The 20,336-nt window shown below is 39.3% G+C and overlaps 1 protein-coding gene across 3 annotated transcripts in view; it reads right to left on the bottom strand.

Moving 5' to 3' along the window:
• The window catches only part of SETD2 (SET domain containing 2, histone lysine methyltransferase), a 149,966-nt gene that overhangs the window by 22,349 nt on the left and 107,281 nt on the right, over positions 1–20,336 (bottom strand). For all 3 annotated transcript variants that reach the window (XM_032161749.2, XM_032161751.2, XM_032161750.2), the window contains 3 exons: positions 18,050–18,719; positions 7,840–7,974; positions 3,934–4,073 (listed from right to left, as the gene is read on the bottom strand). In XM_032161749.2, the coding sequence (XP_032017640.1) occupies positions 3,934–4,073; positions 7,840–7,974; positions 18,050–18,719 (945 nt within the window). The remainder of the gene's footprint in view (positions 1–3,933; positions 4,074–7,839; positions 7,975–18,049; positions 18,720–20,336) is intronic.

The following is a 20,336-nucleotide window of genomic DNA, read 5'->3' as shown; positions in this document are numbered from 1 at the left end:
AAAATAAGCAAGCAAAGATTTTTCTTTTTTAAAAAAGATCTGTAGGATAAAAAGTGGAAGAAAGGATATTCACGTTCAGGAGTCTGAAGCCAGCTGTAACAGAGAATGTTATGAGGACAGTGACTTAAAATGTCAAAAGCCTCAAAGGATCTAACAAATCTGGCAGGTCAATCTTGTCACTACAGTCTTCTGCTTTCCCACCACATCAATCTTTAGTCAACAATATAACAACATTAAAGACACTTGATATAAATCAGTGTGTGTATATATATACATATATATACATATATAGATAGATATATAGTAGATAGATAGATAGATAGATAGATAGATAGATAGATAGATAGATAGATAGATGATAGATAGATAGATAGATAGATAGATAGATAGATAGATAGATAGATTATTGTAAAAATAGGCTTACCTCTGACCTATGGAACTCATTTATTTTAAAAGGCTCAAGATTTCTATCATAATAAAAGAACCACAAGCAGCTAAGGGTGTTATTATAGAAACTGAACAAATATATGTATGTCTGTTTTTAGCTACTAAAAAAAACCTAGAAAAGATGGGAAAAGTATACATATAAACAAGAAATACAAACTTTTTTTTTTTTTTTAATTCTGATATAGAGTCTCGCTCTGTCACCCAGGCTGGAGTGCAATGGCGTGATCTCAGCTCACTGCAACCTCTGCCTCCCGGGTTCAAGCGATTCTCCTGCCTCAGCCTCCTGAGTAGCTGGGATTACAGGTGCGCGCCACCACGCCCGGCTAATTTTTGTATTTTTAGTAGAGGCGAGGTTTCGCCATGTTGGTCAGGCTGGTTTCAAACTCCTGACCTCATGATCCGCCCACCTCAGCCTCCCAAAGTGCTGGCATTACAGGCGTGAGCCACCATGTCTGGCCCAAACTTTTTTTATTTTTGGAAGATTGATAGAATATTTAAAATTTGTTTTGGTGTTAAAAAACAAAGTTCTGGCCAGGTGTGGTGGCTCACACCTGTAATCCCAGCATTTTGGGAGGCCGAGGCGGGTGGATCACCTGAGGTCAGGAGTTTGAGACCAGCCTGGCCAACATGGTTAAACCCTGTCTCTACTGAAAATACAAAAAAAAAAAAAAAATTAGTTGGGCATGGTGGCAGGTGCCTGTAATCCCTGCTACTCGGGAAGCTGAGAGGCAGGAGAATTACTTGAACCCTGGAGGCAGAGGTTGCAGTGAGCCGAGATCACGCCACTGCACTCCAGCGTGGGCAACAAGAGTGAAAACTCTGTCTCAAAAAAAAAAAAACAAACAAGTTCTGGTTAAACCACACATGGTTTTTAAAATCATTACACATTCAATTAGCATCATAATGAGGACTCATTTTATAAGAGCCTTTTTGTTTTTTGAGACAGAGTCTCACTCTGTCACCCAGGCTGGAGTGCAGTAGCGCGATCTCGGCTAACTGCAACCTCTGCCTCCAGGGTTCAAGTAATTCTCCTGCCTCTCAGCTTCCGAAGTAGCAAGGATTACAGGCACCTGCCACCAAGCCCAACTAATTTTTGTATCTGGAGTAGAGACAGGGTTTCATCATGTTGGCCAGGCTGGTCTTGAACTCCTGAAATCAGGTGATCTGCCTGTCTTGGCCTCCCAAAGTGCTGGGATTACAGGTGTGAGCCACTGTACCCAGCCTATAGAATCATTTTAATGCGAATAAGGAAGGCCCTTCTAAGCAGAAAGCAGAAAGGAAAAATATATGAAAATTTTAAACTTCTTTATGTCACAAGATATCAGATACAAAACTCTTGATAAAGAAATCTAACACTGGACAGAAAATGGGTAGATGGCCCATACAAGTAACTCACAAAAAATACAAATGACCAACAATCGAATGAAGACATCCCATCTCAATGGTAAAATAACTGAAAACAAAAATATTTCCCACCTGTTAGACTTGCAAGGTTAAAAGAGATGACATGAGGGAAAAGGATTTTTTTTTTTTTTTTTTTGGAGACAAGGTCTTGCTCTGTCACCCAGGCCGGAATGCAGTGGCACAATCATGGCTCACTACAGATCTGACCTCCTGTCTCAAGTGATCCTCTAGCCTCAGCCTCCCAACTAGTTGTGACTACAGGTGCACACCACCATGCCAAGCTAATTTTGTATTTTTCGTAGAGACGGGGTTTCACTATGGTGCCCAAGCTGGTCTCAAACTCCTGGGCTCAAGCGATCCTCCTGCCCCAGCCTCCCAAAGCATTAGGATTACAGGCATGAGCTGCTGTACGTGGCTAAAAGGAACTCATACATACTTTTTTTTGGTGAGAGTCCAAATTGATACAAACTATTGTTTAATGGTAAGCTGACAATATTTCTCAATTTAAAATGTGTACCTGTTTTGCCCAACAATTCCACTTCTAAGTACCCTCTCGAAGAAGTAGTAAGATTAGTGTCACTAAGGATGCCCAGGGTTATAGTTAGATATAAAATAGTGAAGACCTATCAAATCAGAGTGAGTTAAATACAATTTGATATAGCTATACAATAGAGCAGGGGTTGGCAAACTTTCTCTGTAAATGATTAGATGATAAATATTTTGACCTGTGGGCCAAATGGTTTCTATCACAACTACTCTGTCATTGTAGTGTGAAAGCAACCATAGACAATTTGTAAGCAAATGTGCATGGTTGTGCTCCAATAAAACTTTATTTGCCAAAACAAGTGGCCTGTGGCATAGTTTGCCAGCCCTGCAACAAAGTATAAACAATTACTAAAACTAACAGTTGTAGCTGGGTGTGGTGCCTCACGCCTGTCATCCCAGAATTTTGGGAGGCTTAGGTGGGAGGATCACTTGAAGCCAGGAGTTCGTGAAGATCAGTCTGGGCAACAAAGCAAGACTCTGTCTCTACAAAAAAAAGAAAAAAAAAATTTAAAGAAAAAATTCCATAGTTCCATGTTAATTGATAAAGCTCTATAAAATAGATTAGTAAATAAAGAGACTACAAAAACGTGTATCTTAACAATTTACGTAAGATTATATAGAGTGTATATATACACACACACACACACACAGTACATATACCCACATAAAGCTATCTGTCTAAAAGGTATTTTTAAAAACATTAAATGAGTTATCTCTGAGTAGTGGCAGTTCCAGGAATTATACTTCTTTTTTAGTACTTTTCTACTGTATTTGCTTTCTACAGTAAGCATAAATAATGTGTGTCAAAGATAAACAATCTAGCTATTTAATTTGGAAATAGAAAAAGTGCTGTCCGTAAAAAAAATTGAACAGCAGAGTTGAGTAGCTATGATCTAGACTGCTTGGCTGGCAAAACTAAAATATTTATTTTCTGGCCTTTTACAGAAAAGATCTGTCTATGACCCCTGATACTTATACAGTATTAGATGAAGTAACATTTAAAAAATCTCCTTAGCTTTCTCCAAGAGACTTGCGGATTAAAAATACACCAAAACTGCCGGGTGCAGGGGCTCAATCCCAGCACTTTGGGAGTCCAAGGCGGGCGGGGCAGATCACCTGAGGTCAGGAGTTCGAGACCAGCCTGACCAACATACATGGTGAAACCCCGTCTCCACTAAAAACACAAAAATTAGCCAGGCATGGTGGTACATGCCTGTAATCCCAGCTACTGGGAGGCTGAGGCACGAGAATCACTTGAACATGGGAGCAAAAGGTTGCAGTGAGTTGAGATCACACCACTGTACTCCAGCCTGGGTGACAAAATAAATAAAATAAAAATACACCAAAACAAATACAAAAAGAGCCAAAGTCTAAGGTCTAAAATACATTTAAGATGTGATTCTGGAAATCCAGCAGCCTTCAAGCACAGTGAACAGCTAATGACAAGAAGTTTACAACTGTAAAACTCCCTTTATAGTGGCAACTTCTTTGATTAAGTAAAAGCAGACATGGGAATGCCCATACAGCTCCTCTTACCTTGTGATCACATGGTAATAATAAATCTTCCCTTCTGGATCTCGGGCTGTCTTCCAGTTGGGAGGTAAGACAATGGTTTTTGGTTTGGGAGGAGAGGGGGGCGGCAGATCTAAGAGATTATTTGTCACAACCATTTCAGACTACAAAGAAAACACACACATTTTTGATCAGTGATATCTCTCTTAATCTGGCCGAATAGGACAAAATAGCCCACTTAAATATGTAAAAATGTACATCTACCTCCTCTTAAAAAAAAGGATAAAGGAAAGGTACAGTCTGGGAAATAAGGAACAGCATATATAAAGAGCTTTACAGAGCTATCAGAAAATTGACAGTTGGCTCTAAGTTTACCATCCAAGATACCATATTTAAAAACAGCCAGCAGTTTATCATATAGAGCAGCATTTTTCAACTTTAAAACACCAATTCTAAGACATATCGACTGCAGGATACCAATTAACTAAATGGGCTCCAGAAATATCTTTATCTTAAAAAAAAAAAAGAGAAACCAAAAAACCCCGAGAAGCAAATATGACAGAATGTTAACATTTATCAATTATATTTTTTCTGTACTTGAAACCTCAAAACTATAAAATATTAGTGCTACATTCTGAAAAACATAAAAACCTCATAATCACTTATGGACTGATTTTTGTTTCCCCAAAACATGTATGTTGAAGCTCTAATCCTGCTGTGACTGTTACTGGGACACAGGGCCTGTAAAGAGCTAATTAAGATTAATGAAGTCATAAGAGTGAGGACTTTTTATCTAATAGGACGGTGTCCTTGTTAAAAGAGAAGTGACACCAGAGGACACTCGCAGAGAAAAGGTATATACAGCAAGAAGGTAGTCATTTGCAAGCCAAGGAGAGAGGCCTCAGGAGAAACCAACACTGCTGACACCTTGATCTTGGACTTTCAGCCTCAAGAACTGTGAGAAAATTTCTGTTATTTAATCCACTCAGTCTGTGGTATTTTTTTACGGCAGCCCTAGCAGACTAGTAATCACCACAAGGATATATACTTGTTCCTTCTTTCAAGCCTATTAATGAAGAATACTTTTTTCACCTTTACCTTTGCTTGCACAGTTAAAGAGGAACCTGAAGACCCCAGGCTCAGATAAAACGTGTTCACTTTTAAGCAAACACGGGTCTTTGAGCATTCTTGCTTTGTGTATACTCTTCTTTATCTCTTATTTCACCCAGCTGGGGTTTTCTGGTCCAGCTTAAGTTTCAATTCCTCCCTTACCCTATCCTTTAGCTTATAAAGTGACCTCTTTTCCCCAAGCTTCTGTGTCACTTAATATTCCAAACCATTTATCTCTTAATAGTTTAAGGCAAAAAAGAAAAAATATATTCGAAACCATTCAGTACTTATTCCCAACACAAAACTCTATTTTTAGTGTAGTCACCATCTTTCTCTTGTGACCATCATCTTTCTCTTATTTGAAAGATCAGCTTTTAAGAATACAAATGGAAACTTACTTATGTTTGTATTAAAAATGCCTAGTCGGCTGGGCACAGTGGCTCACGCCTGCAATCCCAGCACTTTGGGAGGCCGAGGCAGGTGGATCACGAGGTCAGGAGTTTGAGACCAGCCTGGCCAACAATGTGAAACCCTGTCTCTACTAAAAATACAAAAGTATTAGCCGGGTGTGGTGGTGTGCACTTGTAATCCCAGCTACTCAGGAGGCTGAGGCAGGAGAATTGCTTGAACCTGGGAGGCGGAGGTTGCAGTGAGCTGAAATCAAACCACTGTACTCCAGGCTGGGCAACAAAGCAAGACTTCATCTCAAAAAAAAAAAAAAAAAAAAAAAAAAAAGCCTAGAAGGGCTCAACTCATAACAACCACTCAAACATCTGCTCTAAGTACACATTATCTTATTATCCTGTTGTTTCACATATAGTGTTTTTAGTCCATCTTCACTAACTGTCCTGTCTAAAGTCACCATCATTGCTGGATTGCTACAAGAGCTTTCTCCAGAACTGTAAGTGTTCTAAAGTGCTGATTTGACCATGCTATTCTGTTTAGTTTTTTCAATTGTTTCCCACGCCAACCTCTTATTTTCCACTTTATCCAAAAACAACAACACTTTGAGATTTCACCATATTCTCCTACATATGTTGCAGAATACCAAAAACTTATCTTAATATTAAACATCGTATAAAAAATTTTTTTTAAACATTGTACAACATGTATAGTGAAGTATATCACACAATTCTACATGCCTAGTCCATGGTGACTAGTACAGTATCATATTCTAGTACAGGTTAAGCAGCCCTAATACAAAAATACAAAACATTTTGAGTGCTGACAGGACAATCAAAAGGCCATGTTCAAAGGAAATGCTTATTGGAATATTTCAAGTTACAGATTTTCAAATTAGGGAAGCTCAAGTGGTAATTATAATGCAGATATTCCAGAATCCATAAAATTCTGAAATGTGAAATACTTCTGGTCCCCTGAAGCTCAGATAAGGGATACTCAACCTGTACGCCATAAATACTAATAGATAGCTGGTCTAGAAAATTATTACTTCAGCCAGGTGCGGTGGCTCACGCCTGTAATCCCAACACTTTGGGAGGCCGAAGCAGGCGGATCTTGAGGTCAGGAGTTCAAGACCAGCCTGGCCAACATGGTGAAACCCCGTATCTAAAAATACAAAAATTAAGGTCGGGCACAGTGGCTCACGCCCGTAATCCCAGAACTTTGGGAGGCCAAGGCAGGCAGATCATGAGGTCAGGAGATTGAGACCATCTTGGCTAACACAGTGAAACCCCATCTCTACTAAAAATACAAAAATTAGCTGGGCGTGGTGGAGGGCGCCTGTAGTCCCAGCTACTCGGGAGGCTGAGGCCAGAGAATGGCGAAAACCCAGGAGGCGGAGCTTGCAGTGAGCCGAGATCATGCCACTGCACTCCAGCCTGGGCGACAGAGCAAGACTCCGTCTCTAAAAAAAAAAAAAAAATACAAAAATTAGCTGGGCGCAGTGATGCACACCTGTAGTCCCAGCTACTCAGGAGGCTGAGGCAGGAAAATCACTCGAACCCAGGAAGCGGAGGTTGCAGTGAGCCAAGATCATGTCACCGCACTCCAGCCTAGGCGACAGAGTAAAAAAACAAGAAAATTATTACTTCAAAATTTCATAGTAAAATATAAAAATACAAGGTCAGGGTAAACAACAAATAAAAAGGATCCTAGGAGCATTTTTTTTTTTTCTGAGACAGAGTCCTGCTCTGTCGCCCAGGCTGGAGTGCAGTGGCGCGATCTCAGCTCACTGCAAGCTCCGCCTCCCAGTTTCACGCCATTCTCCTGTCTCAGCCTCCTGAGTAGCTGGGACTACAGGTGCGGAGCAAAAGATGTATTAACAGAACTATAAATTCCACAGAATTAAAAATTTTTTTTTTACGAAATGGTTGAGTTCACGCCCTCAGGGTGGCTCAGGTGAATTTGGTGGCTACACAAATTTAAAAATGGGCTGGGCGTGGTGGCTCATGCCTATAATCCCAGCACTTTGGGAGGCCGAGGTGGGTGGATCACCTGAGGTCATGAGGTCAAGACCAGCCTGGTCAACATGGGGAAACTCCGTCTCTACTAAAAATACAAAATTAGCCGGGCATGGTGGCACGCACCTGTAATCCCAGCTACTCTGGTGGCTGAGGCAGGAGAATCACTTTAACCCAGGAGGTGGACGTTGCAGTGAGCCAAGATTGTGCCACTGCACTCCAGCCTGGGTGACAGAGCGAGACTCTGTTTCAAAAAAAAAATAAAAATAAATAAAAATAAATAAAGAACACGTGAAAAAAAATCCAAAAATAAAACCCAAAACAAAACAAAACCAAAAAGAAAACCTTCTAAAGACAAAGTAGCTAGCCAATGAATTTTAACAACTGAAATATTTCTTACAGGCTGCAAGGGCTGAGGCTGCCCTGGTGCAACTATTGTAGTCACTGCTGCGGCTGGCTGTACCACCACTCCTTGTGGATGAGCTGTGAAAATCTGTTGCCCCTGGATATACTGAAGACTTGGCTGGGCATAACTCTAAAAGATAAAATGAAGAAATCAATAATTTAAGCTTTTGTCACTTTAATAAACAGACTGACTTCCAAGTTGGCACAATCTTAAAGATATACCCATAACATTTTTTAATTTTTTGTTTATATATTTGGACATAAATGTGCAAAACAATTTTTTGTTTCAAATCCCAAGGTTTCTTTTTTACTAATTCCCTGTTCATTTACTTACTTTGATTTTACTTTATCATAAGAAAATAAAAACCTTTTTTTTTTTTTTGGTCATAGAAATTCTCCAATTGTTTAGCTTTCAATGACATTGGAATAACATTGAAAACTAAACAGGTGGACAGTTTCTATAAGCAAAAACCAATGAAGTGCTGCTCCTGGGATATCCAAGAAACAATGCCACGCTGCTCTTTTCAGGAAGCCATTTGCTACCAACTTGTAATAACAAACAGGTTGTTTGGATCAGAAAAGGTCAAAGGGTGTGAATCATAGTAAATAAGATGATCAAATTTTAAGCTACCTTTTGTTTTAGCTTTTTGTAGTCTTCTATGATAAAACCCCTTGGCAGAAAGACAGCAGAATCAATGCATCTGAAATTCTCACAACACACTAACTTATACAGTGTTCTATGATGCAAGAAGACCCTTAACACACATCATCTCATTTAGTGCTGACCACCATCAAAACCAGGTACTGCCCATGCCTGGAGTTTCATAAGAAATAAGTACTATGCTAGGGCTTAAACCTACTCTGTAATTATTTCTCAAGCATAGAAAATCTACTTAAAGAAGAAGTGATAAGAAGACTGAAAAATAGCCTTGCTGTCCTAAGAGGTGGTGACTGTTAAGGAATTGAATAGACATGTATCCTGTGCTTAAGGAGAGATTTTGCTTCTATGGACTGAGATTCTAGCAGGTAAAATGATTACAAAAACATTAAATGGTAAGTACTCAAAATACAAAATATAATTCCAAATGATACCAGTAAAAACTCACGTAGTCTGAATAGGCAATGCAGCTACCTAGCAGGTTTCTGGACGAATAATTACTGACAAGACACAGGAAAAAGGAAAAGAATACTTAATTTGGTATTCTGGATCAGCTTAATCTACTTGGATAATAAACCAGACTGAAAAACATTAATTGTTAAGGCAGAATTATCATCAGAATAGTATCACAAAGTCTGAGAGGAAAATGTACAGTCATGTATTGCTTAACAAGGGGAGTACATTCTGAGAAATGCAGTTAGGAGATTTCATTGTTGTGGTAACATCATATAATGTACTTTCACAAACCTACTAAGTGTATGAGGTACTTACACATCATACAGTGTACTTCATAAATCTATTAGATACCTAGGCTATATGGTATAGTCTATTGTTCCTAGGCTACAAACCTGTACAGCATGTTTCTGTAATAAAGACTTGTAAGCAACTACAACATAACAGTATCTGTGTATCTAAACATGGAAAAGGTACAGTAAAAATACAGTATAAAAAATTTTTAGGCCAGGCACGGTGGCTCACACCTGTAACCCCAGCACTTTGGGAGGCCAAAGTGGGTGGTGGATCATGAGGTCAGGAGATAGAGACCAGCCTGGCTAACACGGTGAAATCCTATCTCTACTAAAAGTACAAAAAATTAGCCAGGCGTGGTGGCATGCACCTGTAGTCCCAGCTACTCAGGAGGCTGAGGCAGAAGAATCGCTTGAACCCAGGAGGTGGAGGGTTGCAGTGAACCGAGATGGTGCCACTGCACTCCAGCCTGGGCAACAGAGCGAGACGCTGTCTAAAAAAAAAAAAAAAAAAAAAAATTAAATGGTACACCTGTATAGGGAACTAACCATAAACAAAGCTTGCAGGACTGGAAGTTGCTTTAAGTGAGTGGTGAGTGAGTGAATATGAAGGCCTAGGACATTACTGTACACTACTGTAGACTATGAACACTTGGGCTACACTAAGTTTATTTATAAAACATTTTTCTTTAATAAATTAACTGTAACTTACTATAACTTTTTTATTTATAAACTTAAATTTTTTCAACTTTTTAACTCTTTTGTAACACTTACCTTAAAATACAAACACATTCTACAGCTGTATAAACAACCCTCCTCCCTCCTCCTTGCCAGGCTGGAGAGCAGTGGCGCCATCTGGGCTCACTGCAACCTCCACCTCCCGGGTTCAAGCGATTCTCCTGCCTCAGCCTCCTGAGTACCTGGGACTACAGGTGCGTGCCACCATGCCCGGCTAATTTTTTTTATTTTAGTAGAGACGGGGTTTCACCATGTTGGCCAGGATGGTCTCCATCTCCTGACCTTGTGATCTACCCACCTCGGCCTCCCAAAGTGCTGGGATTACAGGTGTGAGCCACCGCGCCTGGCCTATATTTTTTTTAAAAAAGAGTCTAATTCTGTCACCCAGGCTGGAATGCAGTAGTGTGATCATAGCTTACTGTAGCCTTGAACTCCTGGACTGAAGCAATCCTCCCATCTCAGCCTCCCAAGTATGTACCACCACACCCAGCTAATTAAAAACAAATTTGTAGAGACAGGGTTTCGCTATGTTGTCTAGGCTAGTGTTGAACTCTTGTGTTCGAGTGATTCTCCTGCCTTGGCCTCCCAGACTGTTGGGATTACAGATGTGAGACAACACTCTGGGCCAAATATTTTCTTTATATCCTTATTCTTATTCTGTAAGTTTTTAATAGAATATATGTTTTCTAAATATATATATGTATTCTTATATATATAAACTTATTCTATGAGTTTATATTATATTATATATAAACTTATTCTATGAATTTATATTATATATATAAACTTATTCTGTGAGTTTATATTATATATATAAACTTATTCTATGAGTTTATATTATATTATATATATAAACTTATTCTATGAGTTTATATTATATTATATATATAAACTTATTCTATGAGTTTATATATATTATATATAAACTTATTCTATGAGTTTATATTATATTATATATAAACTTATTCTGAGTTTATATTATATTATATATATAAACTTATTCTGTGAGTTTATATTATATATATAAACTTATTCTATGAGTTTATATTATATTATATCTGAGTTTATATTATATTATATATATAAACTTATTCTATAAGTTTATATATTTTTACATATATTTATACATTTTTCTTATATATAAACTTGTTTCTTATATACATATATAAACATATATAAAAACATATATATATATATATATAGATATATATATGGGAAAAACATACAGTTTGATAGAGGAAACATGACCAAGTATTTGATAGATCAGTAAGGTATCTATACTTCAGAATAATCTTATTGTATATTTCAAAATAGCTAGAAGAGAATAATTGAATGTTTCTAGTATAAAGAAAAGACAAATATTTATGGTGATAGATATCTCAATACACTGATTTTTACAAATTATATGAATATATTATCACATGTACCCTGAAAATATGTATACCTATTATGTATCAACATAAAAAAAACAAAAACTAAGACATAAACACACACACTAGGCTAGGCTTACACAGTCAGGATCATCAAGATGTCAGAAGGCCGGAAGAATTTTTTACCTCCATAATAATCTTATGAGGATCACTGTCATAAATGCCATCTGTTGTTGACCAAAACGCCATTGCATGGCACATGATTGTATTTATGTACAGGCTGAGCATAAACATTTCTGATTTCCCTAATCAGAAATCCCAAATGCTATAAAATATGAAACTTTTTGAGCGTCCACATGGTGCTCAAAGGAAATACTCGCTGGAATATTTTGGATTTTGGCTTAGGGATGTTCAACCACTAAGTATATATAATGTAAATATTCCCAAATCTGAAAAAAAATCCGAAATACAAAACACTTCAGGTCCCAAGCATTACAGATAAGGGATACTCAACCTGTATACATTTCCTCTCTCTTTTATTTCTTTTTTTTTTTTTTTTTTTTTTTTTGAGACAGAGTCTCACTCTGTCGCCCAGGCTGAAGTGCAGTGGCGCGATCTCAGCTCATTGTAACCTCTGCTGCCTGGGTTCGAGCAATTCTCCTGCCTCAGTCTCCCGAGTAGCTGGGATTACAGGCGTGCGCCACCAAGCCCAGCTAATTTTTTTGTATTTTTAGTAGAGACGAGGTTTCACCATGTTGGCCAGGCTGATCTTGAACTCCTGACCTCAAGTGATCGCCACACCTCGGCTTCCCAAAGTGCTGGGATTATAGATGTGAGCCACTGCACCTGGCCTATTTTCTTATCCCTCTACTCATACCATGTGCAAGTGACCATGTTCTCTTGCCATGACCATTATTTGTCTCCCTATATTTTTTTTTTTCTGAGACAAGGTCTCACTCTGTTACCCAGGCTGGAACACAGTGGTGCCATCAAGGCTCACAGCAGCCTTGACCTCCTGGGCTTAGATGATCCTCCTGCCTCAGCCTCCCAAGTAGCTGGGACTACATGAGCATGCCACCACATCCAACTAATTTTTGTATTTTTTGTAAAGATGAGGTTTCGCCATGTTAACCAACCTGATCTCAAACTACTAGGCTCAAGGGATCCTCCCACCTCAGCCTCCCAAAGTGCTTAGATTACACGCATGAGCCACCATGCCTGGCCAGTCTCCTACTTTTGCCCTTGACTCCTGCAATCTCTTTTACCCAGAGCAGCCAGTGATCCTCTCAAAATACGTCAGATCATGCTATTCAATTCTAACTGCTCCAGTGGATTTCCACATTACTCAGTCTAACAGCCAAAAATCCTCTTAAAGCTCCCCCTGACACCCTATTGTAACTTTTCTGACTTCATTTCCTACTACTGGTACCTTCACTTACTTGGAATAGAATGAGTTTCATAATTACCTAACATATTTTGAGTGTGAACATTTAATATTCTGATACTCTGATTTTATAAAACAATAAAAGAGCTAGTTCGAATTCTAATTTTGAAAAAAAAAAAAAAAAAAATCACCAGGGTAAAACACGTTATTTCTAGAGTGACCAGGAAGTCAATCATCCAAATGTACAACAGAAAACTGCTAATATTTTGGAGGACAAAATTTCTTTGGCCATCGGTGACAATATGTTCATGAAGAATTTTTCTGACAAGATCGGATGTTTAAGTAAGGCTCATTATGCAGACACTAGTATTTGATTCATATGGAATAAAGCAGTGGTTTAGAAGACCACTTCCAAATGTTGGCTGGGAGATAACAACAGCAGTATCTACTTATATTTTTTAAAAAAGACTTCTAAGCTTTTAACAGTATTAATTTGGTTTCTATAAACCAAGAAGGGAAAGTGATTTGCAGTTTGACTAGAATAATGCAGAAGATATACACGTTTGTGAGACATGTACATATATCATGTGACTTATCTATTTGCTAAGGAAAAACCTATATGAGATTTTTGTTTTTTTCTGTATCACAGAAAAACATGAATGTTCTTTTTTTTGTACCCAGGCTGGAGTGCGGTGGCACAATCTTGGCTTACTGCAGCCTCAACCTCCTGGATTTAAGCAATCTTCCCACCTCAGTTCTCCCAAATAGCTGGGACCACAGGCATGTGCCACCACACTCAGCTAATTTTGTTTACTTTTTGTAGAGACAGGGTCTCACTATGTTGCCCAAGCTGGTTTCAAACTCCTGAGTTCAAGTGATCTTCCTGCTTCAGCCTCTCAAAGTGCTGGGATTACAGATGTGAGCCACCATGCCCGGCTGAAAAACCTATGTAACATTTAAAGAGCCCCCTCATTCAAATGTCTTAAAATTACACAAATGTGGCCAGGCATGGTGGTTCAACCCTGTAATCCTAGCACTTTGGGAGGCCGAGGCAGGTTGATCACCTGAGGTCAGGAGTTCGAGACCAGCCTGACCAACATGGTGAAACCCTGTCTCTACTAAAAATACAAAAAATTAGCTAGGAGTGGTGGTGCACACCTGTAATCCCAGCTACTAGTGAGGCTGAGGCAGGAGAATCTCTTGAACCTGGGAGGCAGAGGTTGCAATGAGCCGAGATTGCACCACTGCACTCTAGCCTGGGTGATAGAGCCAGACTCTGTCTCCAAAAATAAAAAAAATTGTTATACAAATGCTAGTTTCTCAAATATATATCCACTAGAAGTATCTTTAAACTGTGACTTTTTTTTTTTGAGATGGAGTCTCGCTCTGTCTCCCAGGCTAGAGTGCAATGGCGCAATCTTGGCTCACTGCAACCTCCACCTCCTGGGTTCAAATGATTCTCCTGCCTCAGCCTCCCCAGTGGCTGGGATTACAGGCACCCGCCATCATGCCCAGCTAATTTTTGTATTTTTGTAGAGATGGGGTTTCACCATGTTGGCCAGGCTGGTCTCGAACTCCTGACTTCAGGCGATCTGCCCACCTCAGCCTCCAAAAGTGCTGGGATTACAGGACTAAGCCACCATGCCCGGCCTAAAATGTGATTTCTAATGGGAATCTGAGAAAGAAGAAATCTGAGAAGGTCCAATAGGTTATAGAGGGAAAAATACAATTTTTCTGTCACCACTTGTAGAATAATAAAAAATCATTATTACTTTATATCTGGATCACTTCACTTTATACTCTGTCAGTGCAAAAGTAGTTTTCGCCATTTTTAACAGCAAAAGCCATGACTACTTTTGCACCAACCTAAAATGAAAAATTATAGTCTAAGCACTCAAACTTTTGAGATGTAATTTTGTATAACTTTGTGAGAATAAGTCACTTACTAGTGTCACGAGACCACCACAAATTACATGACCTCTGTTAAAATTGAGCTTTTATGTTTAGTATGCAGTTGTGTACAAAAATCAGTCACCTCTGATAACACATTTGCTCCAAATATTAAAGATACTAAATATGTAGATACACAGACATAAATGTATATTATATCATGTTACATATTACTTCACCACCAAGGTTATCACAGCTTGCAAACTCTGAGTAGCCATGCTGTATGGTTAATACTGGGCTTCAACAACACAGACTTCAAGGCTCCTAGAGGTCAGATTTTTAGGGCCAGACAACAGATGGATGAACATGACCAGATGTTATTTCACAGCCCATTAATGTCAATAATCTCCCCTCAATACTATTAAGGTAACTATTTGTGTAAGTAACCATCAAGGTATATGGTGCTTTGAATCTATCATTATTAATACCCCTTACCTTAATGCAAATCAAACCATCCTGAGGCATTCTGCTCATTTTATAGATGAGAAAACAAAGACTCAAGAATATTAATGCCTGTTTCTAGGATGCACAGTAAATGATAAACCAGGACTCAAAACACACACTAACAATATATTCTATGTTTCTCAATATCCCCAAAGCCCAGTATCATCTGATCAACTAATCTCACAGAGTGGGGAACGGAAGGATAGTTGAACCACCACAGTCCATTTACATACTACTTAAGTACACACAAAGTAGATTAGGGAAACAGTAAGTACTTCTTGATAGGGACAGACTGAAAGACTAGAAGCAAGTAAATCATGATGCTTGGCTCTTAGGGCTAATGAATAAACCCAAGAGAATCTTTTTTTCTCATTGGGAAGGAATAAATGGATTTTATTTTATAAGAAAAATCATATAACCAGTGAGCTCTTTACTGAGGAGTCTTTAACGGATATCTTTCATTGCTGTTGCTTAGGCTCTAGTACTAAGATGGGACCTATTTCAGGAATAGGAATGGGGATAGACATAAACCATTTTTACTGTATCCCTGATACATATTTTTAGGGAAAAACTCAAAACTAATGGCTTGGTCCAAGAAAGAATATGGCTCAACCCAAGTCAAACTGACAGTAAAACAAAACCAAAACCAAAAACCAAAACATTCTGTAGGAGGCAGAATTAAACATACCCTCTCCCTACACACAGACACACACACACACACACACACACACACATACACACACACAATTCATACCTGATGACCAATAATGCCCATATTTTTACTAGCCTTCTGTAACAACAGTCATTTTAAACCAAACAGCAAAAAAAAAAAGCAGAAAAAAACTATAAGCATGTTTAATGGAATGCTATTTATAATTACGAAAAATAACTTTCTATTTAAATGACTACCCCCAGTAGAATGGATGACTATATAAGCAAATAGGGTATTATATCCATTAAAACATTTACGTATGTGTATGTATATGTACACACACACATAGTATAATAGTAAATAATTTGAAAAAGTGGTTACAAATCATTTTAAGGAATTGAGTCAAATCTCTTTCCCCTACTCCAAGATCCCATCACAGTGGTCCCTATACTTATCCCCACTGGCTCCTCTTAAATAAAGTCTGACTTACTATCTTAAAAAAAAAAACATTTTAAGTAGGAAAACATGGGATAAAAAACTTCAAGTCAAGACAAATATATAAAATATATAAAATGTGCTTTAAAGGCTCATAAAAAATGAAAGTAGTTAATACAGTTAGGGTTTTAGTAATTAAAGCAGGACACCTTGTCATGGCCATTTTAACAAATGTTTTAATACAGCTTCATTATGAAAATATGAACAGAAGCAAAAATTACTGTTTAATACTAAGTATTATGTGCAGGAAACATTGTTGGGAGTCTTCAACATCCACAATAATTCATTTTTAAGGGGTAATGAGGAGTGCTGGGAGACAGACAGAAATGTGGTGATGATAATGCTTTGAACATTTTTTTTTTAAAGCTTTAAACGTACTGCTGGCCAGGCGCAGTGGCTCACGCCTGTAATCTCAACACTTTGGGAGGGCCAAGGTAGGAGAACTACTTGAGGCTAGGAGTTCAAGACCAGCCTGGGCAACACAGTGAGACCCCATCTCTTAAAAAAATTAGCAGGGTACAGTGATGCACACCTGTAGTCCCAGCTATTTGGGAGGTGGGAAGATCACTTGAGCCCAGGAGTTTAAGGCTGTAGTGAGCTATGATTGCATCACTGTACTCCAGCCTGGGTGGCAGAGCAAGACCTAATCTCTTAAAATAAAATAAAAAATAAAAAAAAGTTCTGCCGGCCAGGCACGGTGGCTCACGTCAGTAATCCAAGCACTTTGGGAGGCCGAGGCGGGTGGATCACGAGGTCAGGAGATTGAGACCATCCTGGCTAACACGGCGAAACCCTGTCTCTACTAAAAATACAAAAAATTTAGTCAGGCGTGGTGGTGGGCGCCTGTAGTCCGAGCTACTCCGGAGCCTGAGGCAGGAGAATGGCATGAACCCGGGAGGCAGAGCTTGCAGTGAACTGAGATCGCACCACTGCACTCCAGCCTGGGGGACAGAGCAAGACTCCGTCTCAAAAAAAAAAAAGAAAGTTCTACCTTGTATAATTAAAAAAAGAAAGAAAGAAAGAAAGAAAACGTGATTTTATTTATTTATTTATTTATTTATTTATTTATTTATTTATTTATTTATTTTGAGATGGCATCTTGCCCTGTTGTCCAGGCTGGAGTACAATGACGCTATCTCGGCTCACAGCAACCTCTGCCTCCCGGGTTCAAGTGATTCTCCTGCCTCAGCCTACCGAGTAGCTGGGATTACAGGCATGAGCCACCATGGCCAGCTAATATTTTGTATTTTTTTAGTAGAGACGGGGTTTCACCATGTTGGCCCAGCTGATCTCAAACTCCTGACTTCAGGTGATCCGTCCACCTCGGCCTCCCAAAGTGCTGGGGATTACAGGTGTGAGCTACCACGCCTGGCCTGACCATGATTTTAGAAAACACAAAAATATTACCACAATGAAGGGTTCTCCCTTGGGAGAAATGGAGGCCTGCTAACAACAATGTGAATAGGTTGGAAAGTGAATCCTCTTTATCTAGTTCAGCCTTCAGATGACTGCAGCCATGGTTAACAGCTTGACTGTAATTTCATGGAAAACCCTGAGCCAGATCCACCCTGCTAAGCTGCTTCTGAGTTACTTATTGTCTTAAGCTGACAAGTTCTGGCAATATTTCACACAATAGATAACCAACACATATAAAGTTGATCGATATATACAAGTAGTCCATGGTAGGACTTCCTCCCCTGTACCAGATTTAACTAACATCCCATGAACAGACCATAAAGCGGAAAAGAGAAGTTTCAGAATTAGTTACCTGTACAATTGGTGGAGTTGTCTGTGAATAAGGTGATGTCACACCATAGACTGTTGGACATGTCTGTCCTTGATAATATATGGTTGCTTGAGACTGTGCAGGAGAGTACTGCTGCTGTACACTGACAGACTGTTGGTTTGAATCCCAAACACTATAATTCTGTCCCTGAACTGGACCAGGGGCTGGCACTGGCAAGACAGCAACGCTGGAGTCTTGGTGTACTACACCATCACTCTGGGCCACATACTGGGAACTGGAAACTTCCACAGGAGCTGCCACATGTGGCACCACTGGTACTGGTGGAGGGGCAGAAAGGGGTTCTGTAGAATGTCCCACCAAGGGCTGAGCATGATCATAAGGAGCAGGAGAACACACTGGGTCCATGCTGGGTGTGGGCAGGAGCACCTTTCCAGCATTAGGGTTGCTGGGATCCACATAGGCCTGCATGGGATAACCTGGTGGGTAACCAGCAAAGGGATGATGCGGGGCATTATAACCAAGAGAGTCATAGGGCAGTGGTGATGTCATTCCCAGGTTCTGCATCTGTTGCTGTTGTTTCTGAGCCTCCCGTTGAGCCACCTCTTGCTCAAACAACTTCCGGCGTTCCTCTGTAGAAAGTTTATTGCGGTCTTTAATTCGTACTTTCTTTTTAGAAGTTGGTGTATCATATCTAGAAAGAAAATAAGGACCACAAAAAGTTTCTCCCTAAATCATAGACATAATGAAAGCACTAATAAGTATTATGTCACTCATGACTAAACCACTAACCACACCAAACCCTATTTGGCATTGGTTTAAAACTATATTCAAAATTACTCAGCTTGTCTTGCAGACAGAACAGAATCCCAAGGAATTGACAAAGAGATGAAAATAATTTCATCTCTATCCTTAGTTTCTAGAATTTTAAGATTAAAGATAGATATAGCATCCTATTCTTTATAGCTGGGGACATTTCTATAATCGCAAATTCTAAAATTAAAATAAAAAACAAAATAAGTGTCATAAACCAAGAAATAATCCAAAATTCAATCCAATTTACTGTCCCTAAATTCCACAGTATGGTTAAGCAGGAGATTAGATATGAAGAGAAACAGTTGAAAAATAACCTTCAAATTCAAAAGTCCAATGAATTCCAACTGGGAAAAGAAAAAGAAATCCTCATAAAAACATACAGTAGAAAGCCATATACAAAGAGAACCTCTTAAAAGCAGACCAAGAGAAAAGCCCGATTAAAGAAGGATGAAAATTAGACCAAGTCTCACAAAACCAGTTAAGGGAAGCCAGAAAACTGAAGAATAAATAGAGTCAGAATGTTGAGAGAAATTATTTCCCCAAAAAAACTTCCTTTCAAAAATGAGGGAGAGGCCAGGCATGATGAGGCAGGCAGATCACCTGAGGTCAGGAGTTCAAGACCAGCCTGGCCAACATGGTGAAACCCCGTCTCTACTAAAAATACAAAAATTAGCTGGACCTGGTGGCGTGTGCCTGTAATCCCAGCTACTCAGGAGGCTGAGGCAGGAGAATTGCTTGAACCCAGGAGGCAGACGTGGGAGTGAGCTGAGACTGCGCCACTGCACTCCAGCCTGGGCAACAGGGCAAGACTCCGTCTCAAAAAAAAAAAAAAAAAAAAAAAAAGACAAAGGGAGAATATTCACTTAAGACTTGTACATAGCAGCAATATTCACAATAGCCAAATGTCTCTGAAATGATGAATTTATAAACTATGGTACACGAATACAATGGACTACTCAGCAATTTAAAAAAAAAACCTATTGAGACACACAATAACATAGATGAATGAATCTAAAATGAATACAAGTGAAAGAAGGCAAATTCAAATGCTATATACTATATACCACTTTTTTGACATTATGGAGAAGACAAAACCAGAGGGTCAGAAAGCAGATCAGTGATTGCCAGGAGTTAGGGATGTGGAAGGGACTGACTACAAAGGGGCACAAGGGAATTTTTTTTTTTTTTTTTTTTTTTTTTTGAGACAGAGTCTCACTCTGTTGCCCAGGCTGGAGTGCAGTGGCGCGATCTCCACGCACTGCAAGCTCCGCCCCCCGGGTTCATGCCATTCTTCTGCCTCAGCCTCCAGAGTAGCTGGGACTATCGGCGCCCGCCACCATGCTTGGCTAATTTTTTTTTTTTTTTTTTTGTATTTTTAGTAGAGACAGCGTATCAGTGTTTGCCAGGTTGGTCTTGATCTCCTGACCTCGTGATCCGCCTGCTTCGAACTCCCAAAGTGCTGGGATTACAGGCGTCAGCCACCGCGCACCTGGCC

This window comes from Hylobates moloch, unplaced genomic scaffold (assembly GCF_009828535.3).
Source record: "Hylobates moloch isolate HMO894 unplaced genomic scaffold, HMol_V3 SCAFFOLD_8, whole genome shotgun sequence".
Classification (NCBI taxonomy): Eukaryota; Metazoa; Chordata; class Mammalia; order Primates; family Hylobatidae; genus Hylobates; species Hylobates moloch.
The sequence above is the reverse complement of the archived record's forward strand: the minus strand, read 5'-3'. Positions and strand labels throughout refer to the sequence as shown.